The sequence below is a fragment of the Tachypleus tridentatus genome, chromosome 13 (genome assembly GCF_004210375.1).
Source record: "Tachypleus tridentatus isolate NWPU-2018 chromosome 13, ASM421037v1, whole genome shotgun sequence".
NCBI classification, from domain to species: Eukaryota; Metazoa; Arthropoda; class Merostomata; order Xiphosura; family Limulidae; genus Tachypleus; species Tachypleus tridentatus.
The window spans coordinates 107,165,101-107,191,442 of NC_134837.1; the positions used below are offsets into that span (position 1 = coordinate 107,165,101).

At 34.8% G+C, this 26,342-nt stretch overlaps 1 protein-coding gene across 3 annotated transcripts in view; it reads left to right on the forward strand.

Annotated features, from left to right (window-relative positions):
* Window positions 1-24,145, forward strand: part of LOC143240600 (potassium voltage-gated channel protein Shal-like) — a 116,134-nt gene extending 91,989 nt beyond the window's left edge. Inside the window, exons 3-6 of one of the 3 annotated variants that reach the window (XM_076483310.1) lie at window positions 930-1,112; window positions 14,310-14,462; window positions 18,538-18,564; window positions 23,426-24,145. In XM_076483310.1, the coding sequence (XP_076339425.1) occupies window positions 930-1,112; window positions 14,310-14,462; window positions 18,538-18,564; window positions 23,426-23,743 (681 nt within the window). In that variant the 3' untranslated portion in view covers window positions 23,744-24,145. Of the gene's footprint in view, window positions 1-929; window positions 1,113-14,309; window positions 14,463-18,537; window positions 18,565-18,832; window positions 18,872-23,425 lie in introns of all 3 variants that reach the window. The other 2 variants (XM_076483309.1, XM_076483311.1) reach the window with 2 other exon arrangements.
* The last annotated feature ends 2,197 nt before the right edge of the window (window positions 24,146-26,342 follow it).

The following is a 26,342-nucleotide window of genomic DNA, read 5'->3' on the forward strand; positions in this document are numbered from 1 at the left end:
ATATTCTTGCTTGTTATTAGCTTATTATCAAATTAATAGAAGTTAATTAAAAGGAGAGAATAATAAGTCCCAAGTCGAATACGTTGAAATGTCTTAACGTCTTCTCCATAACGATGATGGAATTAATCCAAAACTTAATGTAAAAGTAGTTTCAAAGATATAACGGCATCAGGTAAAATAGTAACAACACAAAATAAATACAAATATTTTAAAGTTCAGGTTCTGAATCTAGAAAAAAATGGGCACACATAGCCATGAGAAAAAATTGTATGTATAGCTATTAAGTGAAATTCTCATTAACATCAGAAAATTCAAAAAATGAAATATTCATTGCTTGTTATTAGCTTATCCTCCTTCTGGTTCTGTGGTGAAAAAAGGCCTCACCACCAGGATTGATAAAATTCTTATTTGGAATTTACCCCTAAAGATAACAGTAATCTTTTAAGACGTTATGTAAAAAATAAAAACACTTTAAATGGGGATAAAATGGAATGCTTTATCAAAATTAGCCTGGGGCTGGAGGCAAGTGGTTTATTAGTAAACACGACCATAACTACAGTGAATGGGGCTGGAGCCAAGTGGCTTATTAGTAAACACGACCATAACTAGAGTGAATGGGGCTGGAGGCAAGTGATCCGTAAGAACCAAAGCCATTTTGGAGTTAGTTGTTAACATTAACCATGTGGAAGCTTTCAAACACGCTTCTATTTTACTTTCTGTAAAAATTCATTAACTGTGTTTTCAGAAACTCCGACATAAGTTGTTAAAAAAAACAAGCCCTGATTTTAACTAGGACTATATAATATCATACATAGTTCAAGCCACAACCTTCAAAATGAAAGTGTACTTTTGATAAAGTAAACAGATGATAATACATCTCTGACAAAAAGTTATCCCAGATTATATGTAATAGCTTTATCCACTTTCAGAAAGCGAGGATGGCCAGAATCCGAATCGCCAAGGCGACAAGTGGTGCAGCATTCATCAGCAAGAAGAAGGAGGCCGAGGAAAGACTGGCTGCACGTGAAGCTGGACACGAGGTTGAAGACGCCCCAGGCGATATATTCCAACTTCAGCATCATCATCTTCTTCAGTGCTTGGAAAAAACAACGGTGAGCATTTTAATCTCCAGAAGACCGCCCTCTCAGTACCTTCATAATCAAGGTCTAGGCATCAGCTTTAACAACACGGCTATGCTCGTGTATACTTATAACTGTAATAATAATCTCAACTATTTAAATATACGTTAGTCCCCCGCCAGTACAGCGGGAAGTCTCCGGATTTACAACGCTGAAATCAGGGGTTCGATTTCCCTCGATGGTATCAGCAGATAGCCCTATGTGGTTTTGCTATAGGAAAGCACATACACTTAATCATAGTAATTTTATAAACCTGGCATGGCCAAGTGTGTTAAGGCGTTCGACTCGTACTCCGAGAGTCGTGGGTTCGAATCCCGTTCGCACCAAACATACTCACCCTTTCAGCCGTGGGTACGTTATAATGTGATGGCCAATCCGACTATTGGTTGGTAAAAGAGTAGCCCAAGAGTTGGCGGTGGGTGGTGATGACTAGCTGCCTTCCCTCTAGCCTTACACTGCTAAATTAGGGAGAGCTAGCTCAGATAGCTTTGCGCAATATTCAAAAAACAAACAAAACAATATATGTCACACCAAGTTACGTTTTTATTGGATAGCAAGAAGTTACAAGATAAATGGCGTGTTACGGAACTGTTAAGAATAAAGAAAACATAAAAATACACATATATATATTTATATCTAATAGTATTCAAAATAGTATGATGATAAAAAAAGCTATCAATCTTATACTTTTCGACAGACATAAAGAAAAAGGCACTAAATTACAAATAACATAAATTAATTATAAATACCCTTTTTTGACTAGTTATTTATTATGCTTTTAAATAAACCAACTTTTTTCTAAACATTTATTTGTTTACACCAAGAAAAGAAAAAAAAAGACTATAACTGGAAATACGCAACCTATGAACTAGATTCAAGCCTATCTTTCTCTAATCAAAACAATACGGGCAATGATTCTGTGTGTGAAGTTGTTCCGTGTTTGTCCCACTGGGAGGCTGGTTCAGAATAAACCGCTTCTCTCTCTGTAAGAAGTTTGTGTTATTCCATCTATACTGAACCTGATACCTGGATAATATACCCGTCACTATGTTTCTTTACTCATGGTATATTAGATATTTCCTGTTATCCGAAATTTTCTGATTTAACATACCTTTTACAAGCCATGTCCATTTCATGGCGTAATAATATCAAGTTTGTTTACACTGAGCTTTGCTACTGTATGATTACATTTTCAGTCCTATGGTCACAATACGGTTCCACTTAGAACTCATAAACACACGCATAATCCTATTTTTACATACAAAATCTTTTCAAACAGACCTGTATTTGTGTCTAGAAATCATTTATCGTGAGTTATGTAGTTCTCTGATTTCTTCATCACTTCATTTTTATTTATACTTGTAACGGTGAAGCAAGCTGTTTAGTTTTGTATTTACTGTAGTTTTTATTTGTTTTGAAACATTAATCTATACTGTTCAGGCGTGTTATATAACACTGCACAACAATGTTTTTGCTTCTTGAACAATGTTGGGTGTTCATTATAGATTTGTGGCTGCTGATCACGAAAATCACATCCAAATTTGCCCGTTTCATCGAAATCTTCAGTTTTCACCAGGATATTGCTACAATGGAAAAACGATATCAGGGCAACTGGAATCCGTCAATGCTTGCTGACTACTGTTGTACGCTGCAACGTGATGCCGGACATTGAATACAAACGAAAATCAGGAGCAAAACACTTTTAATTATTTTGAACTTAATAGCGTATTAGAAACATAAACGCAATCAAATACGTTATTGCCGGTAAACAGTTAACTGTCTATTTCACAGTTCCTACGTGATGAAGCAAAACCAAAACTATATTTGTGCATATCCACCGGGTACCTGCCACAATCAGCAAAACTTTTCAGGAAGCAAAACTTATAAAAAAAAAAAAATGTTGTGCAGTGTAACTGGTTTTATGTATGATCTGCATATTTTAAACATGTTTTCAAGTGAAACTCCTTAGTTTGAAGCCCGTCAGGATTCTAAAGTAAGTCGCTCTTTTCCAGATTTTGGTGTTAATGCCATATGTATATGATATCCATGTTACTTTCAAGTCAAATATGACCTCTAAGAACTTTGCTAATGTTACAACCTGTAAAAAAAAAAAAAAAAAAGAGTTCCATCTAGAGATTTCTATGGTGTTATTTTACATGTTTATTTTCCTTTTTTGTAAATAAGATGACGTATGTTTCGTGCTTGTTAAATTTAATTCTACATATAATGAGTGAAGTTCTGTTTTGTTCAATAGTAACTATACATTGTATGTAGGATTTGGGACTCTCTCTCAGATAGCAAAATTACCTGTCAACCGTAAGCAGAAAGCGTGGTTTGGGTCTTTAAGCAGCACATCACTGATATATCGTAGTTTTTTGTTTTTTTTTAGGAAAACCCGCCTCTTGACTGTTGCACTTGGAGTAGCTGCTCTCAACAATTAGTCTGATGATCCTATCTGCCAGGCAGTTAGAAATTTTGCAAATAATTTCTTTAGTTAGTTTCATTCTGGAAAAATGTGTATCTGAGGGCATTGTGCAACACTTGATCGAATGATTTTTTTACATCAATAAAACATGCCACTGTGAAGTGTTTTGAGTTAAAACCTCGTGTTATTTCTTTCCTTAAGCTAACTAGATTGTCTTCTATTATTCTTTTGGAAAATCGTTTTCTATTCCAGATTGTATTCTAGGTAAGTTATAAGTCTAGTGTTTATTAATTCTTCTATAAGTTTTCTTATACTGCTGGTTAATCTTGTGGGTTTGTATATTTGGAGGTTATTCGACGATTTTGTTTCCTTCTTGAACATATGAACATCAGCCTGTTTCCAAGCGGTGGTTGATTTATACCTTGTTTATAGAGATAAGTTCAACATCGCTGTGAGGTGTATTAGTAATCACAGAAGGCATTTTTTTTTAATAATATGTTTTGTATTTTGTTTTATCTTGGAGTTTTCTTCTTCTAGAGTTTAACGTTTTTGTACTTCTGCTGATGCGATGGGTTTGATTGGCTGTTTCGTCATGTTGTCACGTTCTTGTGGTTTTAAGCGCGTGTTCTTGTGGTGTCAGTTATGAAATTTGGCACATATATCTGTTTTAACATAACTATCTACTGTGTTCATGAATAGGTTGTCCTTATTTCAATAGGTTATCCTTATTTCGATCATTTGATATTTTAGATTTCATTTGGAGCTGTATTTCCTGTTTATTTGTTTATATCACTTTATTATTTTGTTTAAGCGTTGATAGTAGCGGTAGATAGTTAGTGGTATTTGTTTTGTTTGATTTTGTAGCCCTTTTTATACGGGACCAGAATGCTTTGAGATTTATTTTTGAAATTATTTGTGTACAGTGAATTTCACGCTAACCGTCCCTAATTTTAAAGTGTGGCTCGACATGGCCATATGGTTAAGGCAATCGACTTGTAATCCGAGGGTCGTATGTTCGATTCCCCGTCAAACCAAACATGCTCGCCCTTTCAACCGTGGGGGCGTAATAATGTTACGGTCAATTCCACTGTTCGTTGGTAAAAGAGTAGCCCACGATTTGGCGGTGGGCTGTGATGACTAAGTGCCTTCCCTCTAGTCTTGGACTGCTAAATTAGGGATGGCTAGCGCAGCTAACCCTCGTATAGTTTTGCGCGAAATTCAAAACAAATGAAAAAATTTTAAAGTGATAGCCTAGAGGGAGGGCAGTTATTACAACCACCAAGTTTTGAGCTACTTTTTATTAGCATATAGTAACATTATAACGCCCACAGAGACAGGTTTGGATCCCGCAAATTAAGCTAATGAACGAACATGACATATATCCTTGCATAAGTGTAACAATATGCAGAGCAGAATAGGATGTAATTTGTTTATTTTGTTGTTGTTTTATTTTACCTAATTTTCCTAGTATTAAAATCTACAAAGAAACATTGCATATTTCTTTGTCTAATTTTAGTAGGTAGTAAATTAACGTGTTTTCTCATGTAGTTTGAACAAGGAACAAAAGCGATGAATTTTTTACCTATAGCTATAATTATATACAGAACAGGAACTGATATAGCCTATATCTCTTTCTAGATATAACAACATGGTAACTAATAAGTGATGTGACATTTTTTTATCATTGTGCAGACGAAGATATAATGAAGAGATTTCTGTACGCGTGTTTTAACAATATAAGAAATAGGAACTCGAACGACGTATTTCACAACTTGGGTATAACAGTTGATTGATATACAGTGGATTAAACACTTGCTTCACGTATGATGTGTGTGATAAGATTAATTTACAACTAAAACACTATTTAGCAATAAAAAAAAAAACAGATATAGACGGAAGTGATTCTTCGGCCTCCCATATACGAAGCGTATGTATATGAGTCTAAATCGTATTTTATTTCGCGCAATCTGTTATCTGAAGAGCACTTAGAATGAATGGAGTTGCGGCAGTGGCTATTAAGCTTAAGTACCCGAAGTTTATACAGCGGGTAAACGCGTACTACGCGTACGAAGCCTACTTAAAATTTAGGCCTAATTGTTGATTTTTTAGTCGTCTGTTGAAATTCGCATTGAGATGCAATAATATTACCTTCTGTATAAACCAAGGAGAGATAAAGAATTAATTTAATGTGTTTCCTCGCCCGTTTGCTGATGTTAATTGTATTTGCCTTTGAAGTTAACTTTATAAAAGTCATACTTTTGCACTCGTATAACATATTAAACGACGTTTATTTTTACGCTGTATAAACGTAAAAAGTACCAGTGTACAATTAGCCAACAATACTGAGTTTCCAGGTTTATGAACATGCATACACGCATGCACTGCCAGGCACACATTGTCTTTTAGTTTCGTAAATAAACAGTTATATACAACCTTTCCTTTTCTATACGAAATAATATAACCCATTTTTGTATGGATATAACAGTTTAAAAACTAGAAACTTAGGTAGTGTATTTATTTAATCTATATTTAACAGTATTCTGACGAAGAACTAATGTAGTGTATTTCGTTTTGTAGAAGTAACAATATATAGGCTAGTAATTAATATACCACATTTTACTCTGCAAATGAAACAACATAAAGCTTAGACTAAAGTAGCGTATTTGTTTACTTAAGCTTAGATATAATAAAGTATATTGACTAGGAAACATTGTTATTCCCTTTTTCCAGTGATGTAACAATACAAATACTAGAAAGTAAATTGATATACCTGTATTTATTTACATATTTTTAATAACATACAGATTAAAAGTTATTGTGTTGGATAATAAATAGTTGTACCAATCTACACAATAGCAACTAAAATAGTATTTATTTTACTATTTCTTTTCCTACGTATTGCAGTATAATAACTAGGAAACAATACTTTTGATATCTTAATACATTAACTAGAAAACATTGCGATATTTTTATCTACATACACTTATCGTGACACGTTTTAGTTAAATGTATCAATAATATGTAATAATAAATAAAACAAGGGACAAAGGTGTCGTATTATTTTTACAAACGTACTTCATCATACAGTTGTAACTAAGCTTAATACATTAACATGTTTCTCTCTCACTATGGCGTCTCCAGTAGCACACCGGCATTTCTGCAGACTTATAACGTTAAAGACCGAGTTTCGATATCCATGATGGGCAGAGCACAGATAACACATTGTGTAGTTTTGTGCTCAATTCCAAACAACAAATTAGAGGTAGTCAACGTAATTTTGATATGTGGTATTTAACTAAATATAACAATCGGATCATTAAGAATTAATTACACATTTCTTTTCTCGGAAGAATTGTTTGTTTGTTTTGAATTTCGCGCAAAGCTATTCAAGGGCTAACTGCGCTAGCCGTCCCTAATTTAGCAGTGTAAGACGAGAGGGAAGGTAGCTAGTCATCACCCCACCGACAACTCTTAGACTACTCTTTTACCCACGACGTACATGTTTTGTGCGACGGGGATTTGAACTGGTGACCCTCGGATTAGGAGTCGAACGCCTTACCCCACCTGGCCATGCCGGGCCTTCTCGGAAGAAGCAATGTAGACTTGTAATTAGCATGACGTATTTCTATGCGTATGTGTAACAACATTAAGACTAGGAAATTACATGACGTATTTCTTTCCTTAAATATGTTCCCCGCTGGGACAGCGGTAAGTATACGGATTTACAAAACTACAATCAGGTATTCGATTACCCTTGCTAAACACAGCAGATAGCCCGATGTTGCTTTGCTATAAGAAAACACACACACACACTTTCCATAAATATAACAATATGCAGACTAACAATTGAGTGACGTATTTAGACTAGGAAGTTACGTGACGTATTTAGTCACCTTGATGTGAAAGTATTCTGTCTAGACACTGACAACACACATTTCTTCACATAGCTCAAACAATATACAAACGAAACAACGTCTTGTTTATCTAGCTTTATCAATATATAGATCAAGAACTAATGTGGCATATCTCTTACGTAATTTTAAATATATACGGATTAAGAACAACAGTCCATTATCACTTGTCAAGTTGAAGCAATTTAATCACTAACGTGATGTAATTGTTTCTCTAAGTGTAACAATACTTAGCTAAGGAAGTAGGTAACGTGTTTGTTTACTTGATTGTTCCAATGTGCAGTCTATGAGCTAACGCAGCGTATTTCAGTCTTTAATGTAGCAGTAGAAGTACTGGAAAATAATATGATTTCTTTCTTTATCTAAGTTCAACAATATTCAGACGAGAAGTATTGTTTGTTCATAATAATAACGTATTGATAACTTTGTTAAAGTCTAAAAGTAACAAGTGTACAAACGTATCATAGACATTTTTAACATAAAATTGACTTGAAATCATTAGTACACAGCGGGATTCACAATTTGTTATACTAACAGAAAAACGTCAGCTAATCACAGGACTAATTTATATGTATTTTGTTATCTAGGTATCACAATGCACAGTTTCGAAAATAACGTAACACATTTTTTTACCTGTTTATATATTTATACTAGCTAGTATTTTTTCCCTCTAGATGGATATTGTAATGAAGCGGATCTGAGTAATGTATTTATTTATATAACTGCTACAGCATGCAGACTAGAAAAAAAAATGATTTGTTTACATACGTGGGCCAGTATGCAATCTACGAAATAAAGGGACTCATTTATCTAAATTTTTTAAAGAAAATGGATGAAAATAGCCTAACGCCATAAATCAGGAAATGTCTTCTCTTGAACAGTGTAGTTAAAAAGAACCAGCTGTTGAACTAATAGTGAGGAAAGAGATTGTGTTACATGTTGTAATAGATGTCTTGTAATTGGTATTAAGTCAGTTTGAATTTAAATAAAGCAATTGATATATTTTAATATAAAAGCAATCAACCTATAAAAAAGAATCTTTTAAGACATTTTCCTGAAGATCATGAATTCAAGACAACAGATGAGGTGGAAGAATCAGAGGAAAGCACTTGCAAAAGGTGTTAGTATTTCCCTGTAAATGAACCTTTTCTTGGCAATGAAGTTACAAAATCGGCTGGGAGGTACAATGGTATCTGTTAATTTGTAGAGTAAAAGATTACAGAATAAAACTTAATTTAATATTCACTTTGGATAGTCCCGGCATGACCAGTTGGTTAGGGCACTCGACTCGCAATCTGAGGGTGTCGGATTCGAATCCCCGTCATACCAAACATGCTCGCTATTTCAGCCGTGGGGATGTTATAACGTGACGGTCATCCCATTATTCGTTAGTAACAAATAGTCCAAGAGTTGGCGGTGGGTGGTGATGACTAGCTGCCTTCACTCTATTCCTACACTTCTAAATTAGGGACGACTAGCGCAAATAGTCTTTGTTTAGCTTTGCGCGAAATTAAAAAAACACACACTTTGGCTTTGACGTCTGATCTGCCATGAGTTGATTCTTCTGAATATGGTCTACTAGGTTTTTTAGAGTATGGTATCCAAAGAAGATACCCAAGCTCTTTTTTTTTAGCTTGTCAGTTTTTAGCTGGCAGTTAGTAGCCCACTCTGTGAGTATGTCGAAGATTTAAGAATACTAAACGCGACTGAAAAGAATATTGAATTTGGAAACACACCGCCCTCAATTACTATTGCGTTCCGTAAAGGATGTGGTACACGAACTAAATAGGACAGCTGAGCCACATAAAAAGTGATTTCTACGACACTTCTTGCAGACGTCCGATACTGGCACTCATTTACCCTAACCACTGTTGACCAGCTGACTGATCCATGAAGGGGCAAATCTAGAGTTACCCATCTGTAGGAATTCAAGAACAAATTATTGTATTGCAATGACCCAGACACCACTCAAGTGCTGTGATTTTCTTAATTTCACGGGTCACTAAGCACGGAAAACACGTGGGTTAATGCAGAGTTAACTTTCTGGAGAAGATAAACTGCACCTTGCTTAAGGTGTTCCTTCTCCGTGGATATGAATCTACGCCAAAGGGATTCCGACGAAAACTAATATTTTATTTTTTATACAAAAAACTTTAAGTAGTGATAAATGGATTAAAATATCTTAGACTATAGATTATATATTATTTTATAATATGCTAATGTATTTAGGGTTAAGTCTTCCTAATGTTTAATGTGTTTGATCGATTGCTACATCCTTTTCAGTTTAGTGTGAATTTTTTCAAGTGGCATGCATGCGTGAACACTGTTTCATAGTTCTAACTAATGCATACTTAAATATTGCTGGGTATACCTAAACATATTTATCTGAGCATTCTCTTTGTTTATGAAAAGAAAAACTATCCTTGTGAGTAATGTTTTGTTTGTTCATAATTAAGCACAAAGCACAATTGGCTAACAGTACTCTGTTCAACAATGGAATCGAAACTCGGTCTCTAGCGTTGTAAGTCAGCAGACATACCGCTATGTTTTATTATGATTGATACTTGTAACTTTCATGGAATAAATGATTGATTATATTTGTTTAATTAGAAACAAGTTGGCTTCTTGATTATATCATTGGAGAGATTAGAAATAATTTGATGTCCAGAGTACCATTTTCAATCAATTAAAAGACTACTTACTATGTTGTATTCTACAATTTAACCCTATCACTAAGGCATGTGCCCGATTAGTTAGAATGAGTTTGGTGTCTAGACCACCACGTTCAGATAGTTAGGAACAACTTGCTGTTTAGAGTGTTATGTTCTTCAAGTGAACCCGATTTCTAAAGCTTGTATTCGATTAATTGGTGTAACGAGTTTACTGTTATACATTTATTTAAATGTCTACGTTTGTTTTAGTTTAATGGATGTAACGTATATTGTTAGATGTGTATTCTATAAATTTGTAGAATATTATCGAGTATAAGAATCAACAATCAACAATATGTTTATGAAAGCACTAGCGTATCTTCGAATTTTGTTGTTAAGTGAGCTTCCGAGAATATCGCCTAATGAATATAAAAACTAGCCACCGCAACAAGTAGAGAGATATTAAAAAATATTGTTGGTCAGCGGTAGTCAGTATACTATAAATCTCGGTTGCTGTAATTGTGATTAACGCTTATTAATCAGAAAACTACAGATATTTGACCAAGAACGTTAAATATATTCGGAACATTACAAACCGTTTAACTTCAGCGGATAAACTTCAGACGTGAGTATTTTTACGAAGACATTAGATACTGTCGTCGGTGAAAAGCCTAGTGTGCTTCAAGCTAGCTCGCCGTCAAGAAAGTGCACATATGTATCAACAAAAAATTAATTCGCTCTCCGTGAACATCAATAAAATATTCAGATCCAGACCAGATATAAGGCTCAGTATTGTTTGTAAGTTTGTAAAACTTTTGTACGTAAATCATTATTTGTAATAACCGTTATTATAAATTATATTGTTGTTTGTGTATTAAAATATATTTTTGTTAAGAAAGAAAATTGTGTTTACCAATATTGTTGGCAAATATCATAAATTTCAAACCTATCGACATTCAATTGACTTTTAAATTAAAAACAAAATTTACGGCTATTTGAAACCTTAATGGGTGGTGTACGTAACGTAATAAATCGGAGCGTTCAGAAATTATCAACATTATTATAAGACTTATTGATAGTTCATTTATGGTGCACAGAGTTCTTCGATATATGATATTATACTCACATTTCTTTACTATTTACGATCGTACACAACAACTTACATATAAAACAATCTAGCGAGGGATGTCTTCTTCCAAAATATCCGTTCAGACTCAACCATCATTATTTATATAACGTAACATATTCGTTTCTGGTATTCGGTAAGGTAATGAATGTGTGTCTTATTATAAGAGAGTTACTACCATGTTTCTACGTTTGGGCTGTTTTTTATCTTCACTCATCACAGAAATGTTTTTTCTAAATATACATTATACAGTCATGTGAAAAAGTTAGGACGCCCTATGAAAGCCTGTGTATTTTTGTAACATTTTTGGATATATAGATATTTAATCTCAATTTCAACAATACTGAGATATTAGGAATACGAGTTCTCTCGTATAACTAAACAATTAAAACTGAAGAAAAGATTTTTCAGAGATCTTCTGTAAATGTAATTCTACAAAAATGCATATTCTAACTGAGGGAAAAGTTAAGACACCTACCCCCTAATAGCTATTGTTACCCCCTTTGGCTGAAATAACTGCAGTGAGACGCTTCTTGTAGCCATCTACTAGTCTCTGACATCGATCTGAAGAAAGTTTGCCCCACTCCTAAATGCAGAATTCTTTCAGCTGTGAGATGTTTGAGGGGTTTCTTGTATGTACAGCCTTTTTCAAGTCACCCCACAGCATCTCAATGGGATTAAGATCTGGGCTTTGACTCGGCCATTTCAGGACTCTCCAGTTCTTAGTTTTCAGCCAGTCCTTGGTGGATTTACTGGTATGTCTTGGGTCATTGTCGTATTGCAGGGTCCAGTTCCACTTCAGCTTTAATTTTCGTACAGATGGTCTCACATGATCCTCAAGCACCTTCTGATACACAGTAGAATTCATGGTGGATTCTATGATTGTGAGCTGTCCAGGTCCTGCTGAAGCAAAGCAGCCCCAAACCATGACGCTTCCACCTCCATGCTTCACAGTTGGTATGAGGTTCTTTTCCTGGAATGCTGTATTTGGTTTACGCCAAACATGTCCTCTGTTCTGCTGTCCAAATAATTCAATTTTGGACTCATCTGTCCAAAGAACATTATTCCAGAAGTCCTGGTCTTTGTCTACATTCTCTCTGGCAAACGTCAGTCTGGCCTTGATGTTTCTCTTAGAGAGCAAAGGTTTCCTCCTTGCACTCCTCCCATGCAAGTTAAACTTGTGCAGTCTCTTTCTGATTGTAGAGGCATGCACTTTCACATCAACAGTAACCAGAGCCTGCTGTAGGTCCCGTGATGACATGTTAGGGTGTTTGGAGACCTCTTTTAGCATCTTGTGGTCTGGTCTCGGGGTGAACTTGCTTGGACGACCAGACCTTGGCATGTTGGCAGTTGTTTTGAAAGCCCTCCACTTGTTGACTATTTTCCGGACAGTGGAATAGCTGATTTCAAAATCTTTTAGACTCTTTTTAAACCCCTTACCAGACTCATAAGCTGCTACAATTTTCTTTCTGAAGGCCTCAGACAGCTCTTTTACTCTCCCCATGGTGCTCACTCTCACTTCAACAGTCAGGAGCACACCAAACTAAATGTCTGAGGTTTAAATAGGGCAAGCCTCATTCAAAATGCTGAGTACGATCTTCTAATCATGTGCACCTGGTGTGATACACCTGTGTGTGAGTTGAGCCATTTTAAGTGGGTATAAATGTGGGGATGTCCTAAGTTTTTCCTCAGTTAGAATATGCATTTTTGTAGAATTACATTTACAGAAGATCTTGAAATGTCTTTTCTTCACTTTTAATTGTTTAGTTATATTCCTATAATCTCTCAGTATTGTTAAAATTGAGATTAAATATCTATATGTCCAAAAATGTTACAAAAATACACAGGCTTTCATAGGGTGTCCTAACTTTTTCACATGACTGTTATACATAAAATGTGTATAAACTCCTTCAGTGTTTGTGTTTCCGTTATAGTTAATTCAAGACTACCAGCTCTGTACCTTTCTTGAACTTAAGGCTTCAAGAGTAAACAATTTTCGGAATACTAAGTTTATTTATTATATCTTATACTGTGTGGCGATATAACGTGAAGAACTGAATAGTGGCTTGTTACATTTTTTCTTAACTTCACCTGGCCAACTTGTAGGTTTTTCTTGTACTGACTACAAAACATGTTCACACTAACAGTATGTCTGATACTTTACGTGATATAGATCCAGTTTGTCTCTCTTTTCCTTTTTTTTTCTTCTTTTTTCGTTCCATCTCCTGGTTGAGGAGAAGGTATACCCTTCTAGCAGCCCAACAGTTTTTGACTGGAATGAAACGCTTTCTTTCTTTCTCTCTTTGTTTAACCTGTGTTTAGGGTTAGTGATGAGGAGTGGAATTCTCCGACACGAGTGTAACCGAATAACACACGTTGATCAAAGCGTAGATTGACCTGCACTACCATTTGAATTTCGGCTTCGAGCTTAAATAGATTATTAAGTTTATTTATTATATCTTAGGTATTTGAATTATTGAGGTACAAATAACGTGTTTCCTTGACATTGTTTGTTTGTTTTTGCACTTTTGTTCAATGTCTTTTTACAATGTAAAGTAATCTCACCGTTTCGATTTCTACGATGTATGAAATTCAATATTGTTTGGGTGGACAATCTTTAACATGGATAACTAATGTTCTGTGCTACTGAGGACAGGTAAAGCTCTATAAATAACTCTATTATCATATACACATTTTAGGTTGACTATAGTTTGTTTTTCTCCAAATATTTAAACTGATTAGGACTAATGGATTTTAAATTATCTTTCATAATTCCTCGCAGAAACAGTGCAACCGTTTCAAAAGTTATATATGAATGTAATACTTTTATTGTGTGTGTGTATATAAGCTTAAGCTTGAAAATATGTGTAATTTAAGAAGTCAATTTTAGATTCTATTCTCGAAAAAAGGCGAAAATGTTTTAAACTCTTATAATGAGTATTTAAAACTGTCATTGAAATATAATACAGAATTTAAGCGGCCATCTACGCGCAAATGGTCAAATATTCTAAGAAAGAAAAATCACAGCCACTGACCAATCATCTTTTATTCTAACAGGACAGACAGTTTGTGGAACTAGAAGGTCCCTACAATGGTCAACCTAATCGACCGTCGTCTACACCGCCACTTTCTCCAGCGCCATCTATCATATCTCACAACAACCTTCTGCGTTTCTGTTGTGGAAGACACTGTAGTCGAAAAAAATATCAAGTAATTATTCATTTGAAAAGCACTGGATAAACTACTGACTAGGCTTAACTATTTTTGTGTTATACTTTCTATTGCTAAAAGTAAAAGCCGTGGTTATAAATATTAGGAGATTATATGAAACTTAAATGAGTGGTATATTCGTTAGACATTGGTAAAAATAATGGGCTTATTTTTTAAATTTCTGATGATGAAAATGCAGTAGAATCGTAGGTTATGGAATGTTCTCGTGACGTATATTTTATCCACGTGTATGAGAGACTTTTGGATAGCAACTATTTCTTGTTTTCTTTTCAATATATCAGGTCATCCCTTAATAATGTCCGATTTTAGGTTCAGCAAAAGAGAAAGGATTTCAAACGCCTCGCTTTTAATATTATTTAATCAATAATGTATGTTCCATTATTATTAATTACTTCCTGCCAACAATTCACAAGCTTCTGAATGTCACTTCTGTAACATTCTTGGGGTTTGGAGGAAAAGAATGTAGAGAGGACAGTTTTTACAACTTCATATGTTCCAATTTCTTTTCCATCAAAATAGTTCTGCAATCATCGGAATAGATGACAATCAGATGGGAAAAAGTCTGGATAATAAGGAGGATATGGAAGTTTATCCAGTCTAGCTCTTCAATCTTTGCAGATGTGATCCTTGCTGTATGGGTCCGTACATTATCCTGGTGTAACACGAGACCTTTACGATTGATCAAAACAGGCCACTTTTCTTTCAGTGCAACATTCAAGTGCTCTTACTGTTGACAAAAGACGTCTGATGTAATCGTTAACATTGAGTAGCAGCAACTCAAAGTTGAGCATACCAACAATATCCCATCAAACCCACAACAAGACTTTCCTAGGGTGGAGGTTCATTTTGGGCTGTGCTTGAGCCAGTTTATCTGCACTGAGACATTGTCTGAGACGCTTAACATTTTTATAAAATATCCATTTTTAATGTCACTTATCTGTCCAAAAAAGGCGAATTACGTTCAAGAGAATGCAGAGAAGTGCAAATGTCCACTCTTGTTCTAAGATTGGCTTCTGTCAAATCATGGGGAACCCATTTTCCAAGTTTTGACACCTTTTAAAACCGTTGCAAATGACGATGAACTGTTAACTGGGTTGAATTAAGCTTCTGTACTAGTTCTTCAAATGTTACAGCACAATCTTCATCAAGTGCAGCCAGCAGCAAGTCATCATTAAACTCAACAGGACGACCTTCGACATGTTCTTTCATTGGGACACTTCGCACCATAAACACCTTGAATGTTTCGTGTAGTTTCTGCTGCACTATTGCCTTTTCTAAAATCATAAAGCATTATATACCTAATGTATTCCTCAGACACATCCATCCTCGTAAGTGTTTATTTCATTAATGATGTGAAAAAGTGAAATTGGGTTAGTTTCTTTTATTTGTCTGAACATTTTATATACGTCCTACTACACATTTTAGTTACTGAGGCCTTCTACAAAGACAGAAATGATGATGCATTTCCTGTATTAAATTTTCGGACATTACTTATGAGATTACCTGATATATATGTATGTATATATATACATATCTTCCATACTGTCTGTTTGCTATGCAAATTCTTCAAAATGTTCTTTTTTCTAACTTACAGTGAAATCTCGTTAATTCAAACATATTTGTAATGAGCTAACGCGTTTACATTGTTGAAACATCCTGATAGTCGAATCAATCACCTTGAGTACAATGTAAACTATTAATAGCATGGATTATCGATCGATGAATGCAAAAGTGCGATCTAATAGGAGTGGCAAGACAGCTGGTGAACGGAAGACAACTAACTGTATGCACAATGTATACCCATTATTTTGTACGTCGTCAGTAATTATACAAATTGGAAGATGAAAGTAGCATTTCGTTATCATCTCGTAAAACATCATTTTCTTCGAATTAGTGACTTACGTATAGGGTGTTCTGCTAGATAATGGTAACCTGTGCATTATATATAAATTGTGTCCCCTCCTAAAAAAAATCTGACCTATCCTTCACTATTATGATGCAAACTATCGCTCCCTAGTAGTCACTGCGCTCACACTATCCTGATTTGCTTGCATACAGAATTTAAAACACAAAATATTGGTCAGTTATACAACAAGCCACTTTCTAAGGAAGGATGTAATCAAAGTTTAACTTTCAACTGAATATTTTTCTTTTGAAGCTTATCAGGAGCTTTAATCAAATAACACCTTATGTCATCATCTTCACGGAAATCAGTGTTTCATGTGAACCATGTGATGACGTCTTTAAGACTAAGTGTTGCTTTATTCAATCTGACCGGCTTTACCAGATAATTACTTTCGATGTTTGGATTTACTGTCATTTCGCTCTTTTAGAGACTCGATGAAAATGAAGTCCTTATCTGACAACTCTTGACCAGTTGGTTCTGCTGAGTCAATGTTGAGCCATTGATCAATTGGCATAGCGTTATTACTACTCCAGATTAAGGCGTGAATTCCAGAAGCAATTTCATTAATGACTTTTAACACCTCAGCAGTGTTGTTTTGTTGAGGCTGTAGCAAAATTTTACGTGTTTGAAGCACTTTTTGATAATTGCCATAGTAACACTGAATCACGTGAATCTAATCATGTTTAAAGCCTCACGAACATTTTTTGATGGTATCAGGATTATTTACACTTGGATTTGCTTTCTTGTATAAACTAACAACACATTTTAGTTACGCTGATATTTCTTTGTTTCAGAGCAGTGTGAATTGACTTTAGCATAAATCATTGTGATGACCTCTCAAAATTTATCACAGTTTGTACAGATTATACATCCATCCTCTCTGCGAATGCCATTCGAAATATGTTACATGTAGTTAATATCTACTGTTACGTATTACAATGTATCTCGGACGAGTATCCCACTTATTTTGTTACATATTACGATTTCAAATAGTCTGAAATTTTAATTTTAATTTAGAAGTTAATTGAATGTCGATATATAACAAACTTATATTTGCTAACAAGATTGATAAACACAATTTTCTTTTTTAACACGTACATATTATAATGTATAAATAACAATACAATTTATAATAACAGTTATTACAAATAATGATTTATATACAACAGTTTCACAAATTTAAAAACAACAGTGAGTCTTCTATCTGGTCTGGAATTAAATACTTTATCGACGGGTCACAATGAGCGAATTAATTCTATACGCAAGTATACGTCACATGACTGGAAGCTAGCTAGCTTCTTCACATGTGAGTTTTCTGCTGAAGTTATACGATGTCTTCGTAGAAATAATAACTTCCGAAGTTAATTCACTGAAGTCAAATAATGTTCGAAATCTATAAACGTTCCTGATTAAATGTCTGTAGTTTTCCGATTAATGAGCGTTTATCACAGTTATAGCTTCCGTGGTTTCTACTATACTAACTGTGTCAAACCAACAATATCAAACTGTTTCTTCAAGCATCGATATATAAACTATAAGGCGTGGTTCTTAAAAGCTCATTTGAAAATACTACTGGCAATAACTAGTATTTTACATGCACACATATTACGTTGTTGATTCTCACGCTCGAGAATCTTTTACAAATTTAATGAATAGAATTTCACAATACACATTTAACAGTATCAGTTACATGCATATCTAAATATATATTGAACTAAAACAAGCATAACTATTACAATGAATATATGTTAGTAAATCCGTTACGCTACGTTCTCATTGTGGACTCCATTCTAAAAACTGTCGCAAACAGATACCCGCTAGCTCGTGCAGGTGATATTTTGTGGAAAGCAATTATTACCTGGTCTCATGTTTTTAATAAATACCTACGTACTCGACTATATCATTTTTAGGGGTATTATAAACTAAGCATGCCGAATACAACGTATGAGGTAGAAATTTTGCAAAAATACTCGATTCTTTACTAACAAATGACCGAAAGCTAATATATATATGTGTGTGTGTGTGTGTTACTCTTTTGTGCTGACTTAATTAGTTGTTTTTGTTCTCACTGTTTTCTATCACTCCTATTCTACCCACTCCTCCTTCGTGGTCCAACACTTGCACGTTTTTCTCTCCATTCTTTTACAGGCCGTCTTACACAGGACATCCACTAAGGTAGGTAATTATCTATTTTGACCACTATGTTATAGTTCATCTTATGTCGATATAAATATGCTTTCATGTTCAAAGAAGAATATATTTTATGGTAAGATGTACTTAACTAACTTATAAATGTTTAAGACTGCTATGTTGTGCTCTGTTCTATAACATGTTGAGGAATCTATGAGAGTTGTATTTTGAAATTTGTTAATTTGTTTTATTTTCTCTCTTTCCATATTCTACACTTTTATTGGTGTAAAATTGCAATAATGTCGAAAACAAGAACAAAGAGTATTTGCACTTACAGAGCAATTATCAAAATGTGGGTACAAGTTTTAATTTATTTCAGTGGCCTAATTGTAATAGTTTTTATGAGTAACATATGAAAAATAAAAAGTAAGAGAGTGAATTTTCTTATATGGTAATTCTTTAGCCAACTAAAGAACTGAGTGTAGAAAATTGGTCATGCTAGTTTATACATCATTGTTTATTAAAGACGTAATTGGTCATGCTAGTTTATACATCATTGTTTATTAAAGACGTAATTGGTCATGCTAGTTTATACATCATTGTTTATTAAAGACGTAATTGGTCATGCTAGTTTATACATCATTGTTTATTAAAGCTAGTTTATACATCATTGTTTATTAAAGACGTAATTGGTCATGCTAGTTTATACATCATTGTTTATTAAAGACGTAATTGGTCATGCTAGTTTATACATCATTGTTTATTAAAGACGTAATTTGGCAGAACTCTCAAGCTATACCAACTGACTTCTAAAGCTTAGAATTCGTTTATAGAACATTCTATTGTTGTTGTTGGAAGTACCAATTTGGACATAACATTCATATACAACAAACAACTTTTGGATCCATTTAAGCTATTCCATCCTCCAGGATAAGAAGTATTGTTTATATGTCCATCGGCCCGGTATAGCCAAGTGGTTAAGGACTCGACTCGTAATCCGAGGGTTCGAATCCCAGTCGTACCAAACATGCTCGCCCCTTCAGCCGTAGGGGCGTTATAATGTGACGATAAATCCCACTATTCGTTGGTAAAAGATTAGCCCATGAGTTGGCGGTGGGTGGTGATGACTAGCTGCCTTCCCTCTAGTCTTACACTGCTAAATTAGGGACGGTTAGCGCAGATAGCCCTTGAATAGCTTTGCATGAAATTCATCACTAAAACTTGAAGAAAAAGTAGAATTTATTCACCCAGTCATCCTATAATCATCAGATATTAGCCTTATTATGCCACCCCTTAAATATCCTACTTCTATCCTAACATTCTTCTTACTCTTAACGCAAATAGAAAGGTCTTACTATTAAGTTTTACATCTTTACCTTGTTTATAAAGTCGTTTATTTGCTAATATCCAATTTTTACCATACATTCAAATTGTGCCTTTCTGAATATCATGACCAAAATCTTGTTTCTTCCAATCATCATATACAATAAAACACCGAATATAAGAGAGTAATGATCACTTGCACTTAGATGTGCCTCAGCCTTCACCTTCTCAACTATTTCTTAACATTTAATGTTGTGTTTTCTCTTGGCTGGTTGGTTTGCAATTAAGCGAAAAGCTACACAAAGTGATACATGTGCTATTCCCACTATGGCCAGGTGGGTTAAGGCGTTCGACGCGTAATCCGAGGATCATGGGTTCGAATCCCCATCACACCAAACATGCTCGACCTTTCAGCCGTAAGGGTGATATGATATGACGGTCAATCCCACCATTCGTTGGTAAAGAAGTAGCCCAAGAGTTGGCGGTTGGTGGTTGTGACTAGCTGCCTTCCCTCTAGTCTTACACTGCTAAACTAGGAACGGCTAGCGCGGGTAGACCTCGTGTAGCTTTGGCGAAAATTCAAAAAATAAACATACTCACTATGGGTATCGAAACCCATTTTAATGCGCTATTAGTCCACAGGCATACAGTTGTGCCACTAAGGGTAGGGGACACCATTTCATTAAAATAAAGCTACTAGGAAGTTTCTTAACCAATTAATGAAGAAAATCATTCTGAGTGAAATTTGAAAGTCTATCTTTCTCATCGTTGACTCTAAAATTTCGTATTCTGTGTTATTGAAATTAAGAACACTCTTCCTTAATTATGATGTCATCATTTGCTCGTTTGCAATTAAATACAAAGCCACACAATGGGCTACCTATGCTCTGCCCACTACGGCTGTTGAAACCTGGTTTCTAGCGTTATGAGGTCGAAGACATACAGCTCTGCTACTTTGGGGGGGGGGAGGTGAGTATGACATCATTAACAGCTAAAATTTTCATCTCATCCTAATGTTTTTCATTTATTTCAAAAGTTTCCTTTGGTGTTCTGTATTAATTCTCACATTATATTCGCTAAAAGAAACCCAAAGAGATTGAACTCCTTAAAATTATATTTGACATTTTCAATGTAAGCGAAACAGTAGCATATTTAATTTTTGGTTTGGTTTGTTTTAAATTTCGCGCAAAGATACAAGAGGGTTATCTGCGATAGTCGTCCCTAAGTTAGCAGTGTAAGACTAAAAGGAAGGCAGCTAGTCATGTAAGAATAGTGTGACTGACCGACCCATTATAACTCCATCACCGCTGAATATTTAATGATGGTTTTGTGAACCAGATTTTTTTACTGAAAGAATGAAAATTGAGCTCCCGAGTTCTGTCAAAGTATGCCTTCGTATAACTTAACTAATGACGTGAAAACTGATAGAAGCTACATGGTAAACAAAGTAGTTAATCAACCTAAAGCACCTGCTGTTTATTAAATACGAAACACAAAATATCGCTTATCTTTGTCATTATAACCTTTACAAAACCAACTGCACTTTCTACTTACATGAAAGTGGAAAATGCAAAACAATTATTTCGTGTTATGTAAAGAGTGTATTATAAAAATTGTAAGTTTGATTTAACCATTTTAAAAGGGCAGTTATAACAATTAAAATAAAATATCTTCATTAACTAACATCAACTAAATATTTAAAAGTTTCTTGAGTTAATTTATATATTGTGGTTTGGTTTAAATTTCTCGCAAAGCCACTCGAGGACTATCTGCGCTAGCCGTCCCTAATTTAGCTGTGTAAGACTAGAGGCAGCTAGTCATCACCATCCACTACCAACTCTTGACCTACTCTTTTACCAACGAATAGTGGGATTGATCGTTACATTATAACGACCCCGCGACTGAAAGGGCAAGCGTATTTGCTGTGACGGGGATTCGAACCGGCGACCTTCGGATTACGAGTCGAGTGCCTTAACCACCTGGCCATGCCGGGTCACATTTAGATCTCTTGCCAGAAACGAAAATTTCATCGTTTTGAAATTAGATTTTAGTACCATGACCATCTTAATCATTACTGTGGAAAACTGAAATCTTTAGTGATATTGTTACGAAAATGACCTTTATTTCATGTACAAGGTCACATATATACACATAAATAATGGGAAGAAAAAAAATCCCATTTGGCTTTCTAACGCAAAGTATCTAATTGTGGGCAAGCAGTGTAAGTTTCAAAATTTTAGTAGCTGAAATAAGTTTGAGACGTATGAAAGCGAGTGAGAAAAATGTTCCTTGGAGGTATAATTATCAGAATACCAAACCGTTTCGCATTACTTGGAGACATCGTATCTTTTCCAGACGATGCATAAGTTAGTTAAAGATTTCTTTGAGGGTATATATGTATGTTTGTATGTGTCTCACATTGATCAAATGTGTAATACATTTAACTAAAACATTCTTAAATGTGTAATACATTTTTAAATATTTAAGACAGACATGATTTTTTTATCGAAACAGGTTGGCTGTAGTAAAACCAATGTTGGCTCAAAAAGGGTAAAAGGAATAAAATGTTAATTTACTAAAGCTAAACCTTTAGCATTTTTTTTAAACTTTTGTTATACAGAGTGAACTGTGACAAGTTCCCCGTGATATTAAGGGTAGTAATTCTGTTATCTTTGTGGGAATATTTACACTCTGAACATTTGTAATGCAGTGGCCTTCCAAGTACAGATTAATCACAAAGATTTATTTGTTTGCGGTTAAGCTATCGAAATCCGATTTCTTGCGTTACAAGTCTGTAGACTTATCTTTGTATCACTGGGGAGCTAATTACGAAGGGTTAAGCGCATACAGTTTAATTTCTCTGTATTTATGAGTTAGCTCTGTTCCACCCCGTATTTCATTAATACTGCATATTCCAAGTTTCGTTTATGTGGAGTTGGTTTTGTAACAGTGAGCCATAAAAGTCATCTTTGACATTACAGGACAATATTTGTCAGTTGTACATTTTCTTACACTATAAGCTACTTTTCTCTGACTTTCAACAGCACACATTACATTGCTCATTATAAGAAACTTTTGTATCCAGTTGATCATTACAGTGCCTTTACTTGGCCAGTTGGTTATGGCGTTTGACTCGCGATGCGTGGGTCACGAATTTCGAATCCCCGTCTCATCAGATGTGATCGCCCTTTCAGTCGTGGTGGCTTTAAAATGTGACGGTCTATCCCATTATTCGTTGGTAAAATAGTAGCCCAAGAATTGGCAGTTGGTTGTGATGACTAGCTGCATTCCTTATAGTTTTGTACTACTAAATTAGGGACAGCTAGCGCAGATAGTCCTTGTGTAGCTTTGCGCGAAAGTCAAAACAAACAATCCAAGCTATAATAAATACTGCATGTTAACTGTTTAACACAATTACGATGTGTCACTCACTCCTCATAACAAATTTACACAAAAACGGCATGCTGTATTAAGATTCTGGAACCTACTCGGAAAGATACTTAAGTTATGAAATTGCATTATTAGATGTTGAAACAATTTCTTCTTCAGTCATTAGTGTTTGTTTGTTTGTTTTTCTCTGCAGGAACACAGTGGAGTAGGAACACTAGAACAGGATGATGAACAAATTGATATTCAAGTAAGGATTATTCCAAATACAGCATCCTCTTCTGGCAACCTATATCATCATGATATCAGTCTATCTAGATCTAGTTTGAGCAATCCAGAACCTTTGATAACTGATGTGAATCCACCACCTGGAAGTGATACTGGCACTACAACCGTGATAACCACGTCTCAACCTAGTCCTAATTCCGAAACCGAAGCTATTTTGTCTGCGGAAACGATGAGCACAGCGCCGTCTTCAGGCAATACGAGTACGGTTCGTGTCTCAGCACTTTAATACGACAAACAGTGATTTTGAGAATTACGAGTTATCCCTTGAGGTTTTTGGTTAGCTGTAGCCACGGGAAATGGCAAAGACTGACCGAGGACGAGGACTTAAAGAGAAATTTATTCCAATGCCTCAAACCGAGGTTGTGATCCTGGCTGAAGCAATACAGTAATGGCTTGTCTACCTGCCGTACTTCCTGTAGCTTTCCTCTCTGTACCATGTCATACTGGTCAATCTTGGAGTTGTCCAAGTTCGCTAGCTCATTCATTGTGATCATACATAGTCTTGGTCACTCTTGAGTTACTATATCTATCACAATGTCTATCTAGTGAAAAGAAAAAAAAATATTGAGAAAATCAGTCTACAACTGATAAACATCTTGCCTTTAATAAATACGGTCAATTATATAAGTTATTAATGAGAACTTTGTAATGAAAGTATTACCACATGTGAAATGACACACACGCATTTTCGAATTTAATGTTTTAAAAGAAATCGTAAAAATAGTAACTCAACACTACATTTCAAAATACTAGTTATTTAGTTCTTTTTCTTATTGTTATCAACTAATAATAAAAGAACTTAATGCCTTTATTATATGACATTTATGACCTCACATAAAGTAAAATACTGCTGTGCACTCGCATAACAATCCAGCGCCATCTGTAAAATAAAGATGACACTGTCGTCAACAATGTTGACGTGTCTATGATACCGTGTCTTGAATATGAGTTTCCATGTGTTGAATTCATATTCAGAGAAGGATTACAATATGATTATTAACAAAGAACATCATTAGAATAAGCTGCTTTTCAGAGTATGTTGTTTATTCAGTTGTTTCAGAGGGTAGGATAAAAACATCCTCAGTAGTTTTAACTACCTAAATGGTTAGACGTATTCAACCATCGTATCAGTTAAAAACAAAACATAGCCTGATTTCTTCTGAATCTCAGATTGCAACTTAGAATGCAACACCTGGTTTTATTTTCTAGGAAATAACGTGTACCTCAATAACCTATAAGATGCATTTTACTAATGTACAGCATTCAGAATGCTATTTAGATTTAACAGCTTTGTTGTTCTTGTTTTTGATGGTTTTTTTATTTGTGTCCATTTCTCTTTCTCTCCGTCTTTCTAATTAAAGCTACTATCATGGTCGTTTCACGAACTTATAGAATTGTGACTTTTATTGACAGTAACTGTTCTGGAGGTATAGAAACTTATTAAATAGTTGAAGAAATGTAAATCATAGAACTGGTTTACAGAGAAGCGGTGATGACTGATCGGTTTTTTATCAGAACTTGACTGATGTTTGATGGTCATATTGTTGTCATTTTTTATTACAATTCCGAAATACGGGAAAAGGCTATCGGGTTTCATGCTGACATAAATTAAAAACGTGAAACGACACGATTTGCTTAAGGTGGAAGTTGGACGATAGCTGCTCTTTACAACAGAGCAGAAAATGGATAAAATATAGACCTGATTTTCCTATTTTATATGTTTAAAACAGTTTCTGGAAAAGTACGTCTCAAACCTGAAGGTACAAAAATCTCAGTCAAAAATTTGAAAGCAAAACTACTAAAAAAAGAGAACTATTTAAAAATAAGCAATCAAAAATACGGGGTCACTCCTTACTACAGAAGGGTCAAAGAACCACTGACCAATTAAAAAACAAACTCTTATCTCCTTACACATATAAAACACCCCTTTTAATCTTAGGCTCGGCTTTGAACCATCGTAATAACAAAATGATTTCACTAGTGGTTTCTTGTTTAAATTAGAGCAAAGTCACGTTTCCCAATCTTTTGTGGCCACCATGATTAATCGAACCGTGGATTTTAGTGTTAGAGCCTACCACCGTCCAAGCTATCCCATCACTGGTATATTAAATGAGCTACATTAATTCTTGGGTTATATTTAATATTGATGTATGTAAATATCTGATCAGTGTTAAATATAACCCAATAATTAATGTAGTTATTTAGTATACCGGTCTAATTAGGGGTAGGCAACTCATAAAACATATACACAATAATAAAAAGTGCCCGCATTCAGTGACGGAAAAAGTTTAAGTTAAACTATCAGTTTAAATTATTTCATGGTTAATTGTGTTGCGCTCTTGGTTCCACTGAGAGCCAAAGCGCTGAACTACTTATATCGCCTACCATGAAAAGTAATTGTTGCGCATTTCAGTCATGCTAAGAGCTGTTCAATAATATCGTAGCTAAATCTACATTTTTATTATTTAAGTTACATCACATTTTGAAATGTGAATGATAGTTTGATTAAATCCAAAGAATTTACTGTAGAATATTTCTCTCGCGAAATAAAATATAGCATCAACATTATTCATGTCTGTTCTCCCATCATTTCAAATGTGAATGTTGAGCTTTTGAAACGGGTGACAGATGAACGCTCGGACAGACACCATGGTTGACAATAAACATAAGATTGTTTCCTTATCTCTAAAGCGTAAACAAAGAAGCTTATGTGTGATGTACTCTTACTTTCCCACAATAATACAACAGAAACCATAACTAAAATAGACACCTTCATAATCAAGGATGTGCTATTCGAAGACTGTTCCGTATTTCGATTTAAAATG